At 62.2% G+C, this 6,000-nt stretch overlaps 1 protein-coding gene across 1 annotated transcript in view; it reads right to left on the bottom strand.

The window, feature by feature from the left end:
- Positions 1 to 5,538, bottom strand: part of MN1 (MN1 proto-oncogene, transcriptional regulator) — a 49,039-nt gene extending 43,501 nt beyond the window's left edge. Inside the window, exon 1 of the mRNA XM_074972397.1 lies at positions 1,818 to 5,538. Within this exon, the coding sequence (XP_074828498.1) occupies positions 1,818 to 5,157 (3,340 nt within the window). The 5' untranslated portion in view covers positions 5,158 to 5,538. The remainder of the gene's footprint in view (positions 1 to 1,817) is intronic.
- Positions 5,539 to 6,000: the final 462 nt, after the last annotated feature.

Here is a 6,000-nt window from a genome sequence, read left to right on the forward strand (position 1 = left end):
ACATGAACAAAGAGACAAACAGTGGGGGCCAGCATTCATGCTTCAGAAAACGAAAGCAGGAAAGCCCACCAGAACTGGAAGTATGAAGTTATGGAGTTTTCAAACCACCCAAACTCCATTTTCATTTTAATAACATCTCTCTTTACCTAAATTCCAAAGTCAATCAAGGGTACTACAAAAATGGCTCTTAAGAGGAGATCGTGAAAATAGATCTGAACCAGCCTAACATTAGCAAAATGAATCACCAACATAAAATACATGATACATGTATGTGTATACATGATATAAAATACACACACGCGCGCAGAGGTGCATACATATAGACAATTTTACATATATAGTATGTGGGGGAAGGGTGCGCAAACACACACACCCCTTAAATCAATGAGCTTAGAAAAAATGGCTTTGATAAAATGGAAATGATTAAATCTGAAATCTTTGTTAAGGAGCTTTTATAACTAAAACTGTCTTCCACCCATGTATTTTTTTCATCTTAGCATTATAATGCCCTCTAGATAATAAAGAAAACCAAGAATGAAAACTAAATGTTGATATTAAACATCTGTCAACTAAGCATGGTTTTATATTGACAAACACTGAGTCTGATTTTATTTTCTTTATGTTAACAATGGTAGAAACTTCTTAGCTCAGCACCACATCTTTAAAAGATAAACAGGAAAATACTTAGAAACAGAGACTATGTAACATTGACACCAAACACGTTTTTGCTGGATTCACCAAAACCTTTATAATACAGAAAATATATATATATACACAAAAGTAAACATTCCCACAGCAGGAAGTTCTCTTCTGTCAATATATGTATTTCTGCAAATTAAACTGAGAGCCCCATCTAAACACTTGCCATGTATATTTAAATTTTCCCTGCTTAATTAATCCAATATGAAAAAAAATAGTTGAATTCACCCATGTTAACACAGAAATTACATGGCTTAGAATACTGCCTAATTGAAATTAGAATTAAAGTGTTATGGGCACAAACAAGTTACGATTTTAAAGCCATCATCCTAAAAGCTGTAAAGAAACCGATTGTCTGCTTCTTCTACAGTAAGAGTTCTGTTTGTTTTAAGTAGCAAAGAGCCACCATTCATTTAGTCAATGAAGCTCTAAGTGTGTAGGTTTATAGGGGAGGGGCGGTGTTTTGTTCCTAATCTGATCTGTGGAGTCCATTCACCCAAACCAGCAAAGGTTCCCTAAGTCACTGATCACCTACCTAACCTACCGGTAACTCCCCTGTTAAATTCCCGACCAAACATATTTTCCTCTTTCGAGTTCACAGCGGAACAATTGTTCCTTTGTGTATGAAGGGATGCCCAACCTAGTCTTGGAAAGCAACAATCCAAGCAAACTGCTGTTAGCTATGCGTTTCCTATTAGCAGGTCCCTACGCAAGAGTCAGGAGTTTATCTAGGGTGTTGCAGACAGAGAGAGGTGACAATCCTAACGCCTCTTTACCAACCCCGATTAGGTCATTACATTTCCATATTCAACAGTGCTTCTAGAAATAGTGGGTGCCGAAAGCCTGTTGTGTTTTAACTAGAAACTGACCTGCTCGGGATGGTGGAAAAACTGCAGAACAACAGGACAGACGGCCCACCTGACTCCAGCTTAACACACACCACCTAAGGAGTTCCACGGGCAGGAGGGGAACCCCAAGCAGCCCTGATCCCCTCACCGGGCCCTAAGCCAAGCGGGAGGAAGGTCCCCACCACGCATTAGGATTAGGCAAACTTTTGGAGAGAGCAACGCGTGCCACCAACCTAAATTCATGCTCAGAAAGGGACTAGAAATGGATACCTTCTTTGCTGGGATTCTGGGGCTTCGACTTCTCCCACGGTGCCATGGGCTTGTCCTCCTCCTGCCCCTCCATCAAGGACTTCTCGCTAGGCATGTACCAGGTAGAGTTATGCTCTGCCATCAGAGAGTCCAGGTCTATCGTGCTCATGGCACCTTTGCCGGTATCCGAGCAACAGCTGTTCAACTCGCCCTCCCCGTTCTGGCTGGGGCACTCGGCCTTTTTGCTCTTCATGCCCAGCGGCTGGTCTTCGGAGATGCTGAACTGCTGCCGCTGGAGCTGGATCTGCGCCTGCAGGATCTCCAGCGGGTGGATCTCGTCCTGCGCCGAGCTGCTGCCCGGGGTGCGCACCTGCTCCAGGCCCGGGGTGCCCGGGTGGCCGCCGCCGCCGCCCAGCCCGTAGCTGTCCGGGGCCGGGCCCGGGCCGCCGAGCAGGCCCAGGGCCAGCGGCTTCTGGCCGCCCAGCAGCGCCTGCGGCGGGGAGCCGCCCAGCAGCGGGCTGCGCGTGGGGGGCTTGGCCGGGCCGCCGTCGGAGCTGGAGGAGACCTCGTCCTCGTGGCCGTAGGCGGGGCTGGGCTCGGCGGGGAAGTCCCCGCGCGGGGAGCCGCCGTCCGAGTGGCTGGCGCTCGGGAGGCCGCTGTCCAGCGAGGCCAGGAGCTCGGGCTGCTCGCCCCGCGGCCGCTCGCCGCCCTTGGCCCAGGAGGGCGAGGCCAGCGGCCGGTCGTGCGCGGCGGGCGGGGCGCCGGGGCCGGGGCTGGCCGCGCCGCCGCCCTCGGCCGGCGGGAACTTGTCGAAGAAGCCGCCCGGGCTGACGTGGCCGCTGTCCCGCTTCCGCCGGCCCCGCCCGCGCCCGCCCGCCGCCGCCGCCGCCGCCGCCGCCTTGCCCTCGCCGCCCGGCGCGGCCTCGGGCGGGAAGCCGGGCGAGAGGCTGGCCTCGGGCGCGGCCTTGGCGGGGAAGAAGTCCGGGCCGGGCGCGGGGCCGGGCGCGGCGCCGCCGTCGGGCTCGGGCGGGCCGGGCTTGCGCCGGGCCTCGGGCGGGCCGCGCTTGGCGAAGGTGACGTGCAGGTTGGGCGCGCCCAGGCTGGCGATCATGTTCTGGCAGGCGGTGGAGAGCGCGGCCAGGCAGCTCTGCCCGAACGCGGCCTCCTTGGCCGGCTTGGCGAAGGAGCCCAGCGACAGCGCGCCCAGCTTGCTGGCGGCGGCGGCGCGCGGCGCCGGCGGGAACTCGGGCGGCGGGAAGGCGCCGGGCGAGCCGCTGGCGCTGGGCGGCGGGGCCGGGCGGCCCGAGGCGCCGAAGCCGAAGCCCGCCGGGCCGCCCAGCGGGGGCGCGGCGAAGTCGGCCGGCGGCCGGCGCTCGGCGGGCGCGCTGGGCAGCCCCACGCCGCCGCCGCCGCCGCCGGCGCCCGGGGAGGGCAGCGGGGCCAAGCCGGCGCCGAACGGGGCGTGGACGCCCGGGGAGTGCAGGGCCGGCCCGCGCCCCTCCCCCGCCAGCCCCAGCGCGCCCGCGGCCGGCCGGAAGAGCAGGCCGGAGCCGCCGGGCGCCAGGCTGAGCTCGTGCGGGCCGGGCTCGGCGGGCCCGCCCAGGCGGCGCGGCGGGGGCGGCGGCGGCAGCAGCTCCCCCCCTGGCGGGGGCGGCCCCGGGAACCAGCCGCTGTCCTGGGCCAGGTGCGGGGCGGGCGGCTCGAAGCCGGGCCCGCGGCCGCCGCTCTCGCGCTCGAAGCCGGGCTGCGGCATGGTCCCGACGGGGCCCGCGTGCGCCAGGCCGCTCTGGCTGAGGTCCCCGTGGTGCCCCAGCTGCTGCAGGCTGGGCGGCCCGAGTCTCTGCTGCTGGCTGCGGGAGGCCATCTGCTTGATCATGAGGGCGGCGTTCTGGCGCTGCTGCAGGGCCTGCGGGTCGGGGCCCGGGTGCTGGAGCGGCGGGCCCGGGGCAAAGCTCTCGGGCACCGGCGGCGTGAACTCGCCCGCCAGGCCGGGGTAGGCGGAAGGCGACAGGTGGTTTTCCATCCCGGCGCCGTGCAGAGGGTTACTCCAGGCCGCGCACCTGTCGACGGCGGGGGAGCTGGGGAAGTCAAACCTCGGCCTCTTGGCCACGCTCATGTACGGGGCGTCAAAATGCTGCAGTCTTTGATTTGGTGGCTGCTGCGGAGGAGGGGGCTGCATATTAAACACGGGATCGCTATACGGGTGCATATTCCTGTTCTCCAGTCTGTGGATAGGGTATTCAAACTGGGCGTGCTGGTTCTGCAGTATGGGCCCATTGTCCTGCAAGCTGGGGTTGGGCGCATTGGCGTCGGTTTGCTGTTGCCTAGGAATTGCTGGCGGACAGGAGTTTTGTCTGGCCAGTAAACCGGTCTGGGGCTGCTGATGCATCAGAGGATGTCTGGCGTTAACCCCAGGCTCCATGCCCACAGACATCTTACGAGCACCTCCAAACCTTTCGAAGAATACACCGTGCTGCTGCTGCTGCGGGTGAACTTTGGACATCCCCACGATGCCTGGTGCTCTGGGCAAAACGGATGTGCCGGGGAAACTGCCACCCCCAGGAACTTGTCGGCCAGCGCCATAGTGAGGAAGCTGCCCCTCAGACTCGGAAGGAGAAAACACGGGCAAATCAAAGTGTCCTGAAGGGCCATCGCTGGCGTAATTGTATTCCAAAGAATCGACGCCTCCCGGGTTGGGAAGCCGCCTCTGCTCCAGGCTATGGGAATCCGAGGAGCTGGAGGCTGGAAGCCCGTGGAAGGAGGCAGCCCGGTTGGGAGACTGATCCAGGGGGAGGCAGGGTGCGGGCACGGCGTGGTTAGAGGCGCTGGAGTTATGGTGCTGGAAGTCGGGCATGTTACCTGACCTCTGCTGTCCAAAGCCCTCGCCTCCTTGGTTCTCGGCCATATGTTCATAGCCCTCTGCAAACGCTTGCTGGCTGCCCATGCTGCTGCTGTAGCTCATCAGCCGCCCTCCGTGCAAGCAGGAGGCGCTGGGATCGGACCCAAAGTTGCCGCTGAAGTGCGGGTGATGCTGGTGCGGGTGGTGGGTGCTGGGATGACCGTGGTGAGGCTGCTGGTTGCCGAAAAAGCCATGAACCGGCTGAGCCTGCATCCCCCCTGCGTGCAGCTCGGAGTGTCCCCGAGCATGGAAGCCGTACGCTTCCCCAGCCATGTTCATGTTCATGCCCAGGATGGGAGGCTCGCCCAGGGCGCTGATGGCCGGATCCGCGGGGCCCCCGGAGTGGAAAGCTGGCGATTTGAAGTGAGAGCCCATGGTCAGTGGGGCCTGGCTAAAGTTTCTCTCTCCCTGTCCGGCGTTTCTGCTGCTGATCTGGGGCTCAAACTGCTCCAGCCCAAACATACTTCTGGGGATCAGTAGGGCATGGCGCCCCGGTGCGCGACTCGGACCGGCTGCGCCAGGAGCGCGCTCGGAACCGCAGCGAGCGAGAGCCCCAAAGTCAAAGCCAACTTACGGCGTCCCTGCAGCAGGCAGCGGCGGGCGAGCCGGGGTCCCCAGGGAGCTGTCCCCGCGCTCACATCTTGCGGGGCAGGTGGCCAGGGCGTGGGGGCGCGTAGCGGGGATGCGCTCGGGCGGGGCGGGCACGGGGAAGCGGCAGGCAGCGTCAGCCCCGGCTTCCAAACAAAGTTCAAGGAAATGAAATCTACCGGCCTGGGTCCGGGCCTCCGCCCCACGCAGCCCGGGGCTCTCCGAGCGGCCGCGGCACTTACGCCTGGGAGCGCCCCGCTCCCTCACACCTCGTGCGGCGGCCGGCTCTCCCCGACATCCGGCGGGGCTCGGCTCCGCGGCTCATCGGCTCCAGTCCCCGGGAGCTCCGCTCCGCATCGCCGGGCTGCAGAGGCGCTGGGAGCGCGGCTCAGCCTCTGCTTCTCCGCTCGCCTCGCACACCGGCCAGCCCGGCGCGGGGTCCCGGCGGGCTCCGCTCTCCGCGCCTGGCCGCGCTCGGGGCTGGGCGCTCCGAGCGTCTCCCGCCCGGCGGCCGGACCGAGGCTCTCCTGGCGCTGGCTCTGGGTTCCTGGCGGGTCCCGTCGGCCCGGGCTCGGGCGCTGCAGGGTCCCCGCTCCCCTCTGCTGGCGGGTCCCGTCGGCCGCAGGCGGTGCAGGGTGCCCGGCTTGGGGCGCTGCAGGGTCTCCGCTCCCCGCTCTTCCGCTCCCTCTCTCACCCAGAGCTGGAGAAACAGCAACA

The sequence above is a fragment of the Natator depressus genome, chromosome 15 (genome assembly GCF_965152275.1).
Source record: "Natator depressus isolate rNatDep1 chromosome 15, rNatDep2.hap1, whole genome shotgun sequence".
In the NCBI taxonomy this organism is placed as follows: Eukaryota; Metazoa; Chordata; order Testudines; family Cheloniidae; genus Natator; species Natator depressus.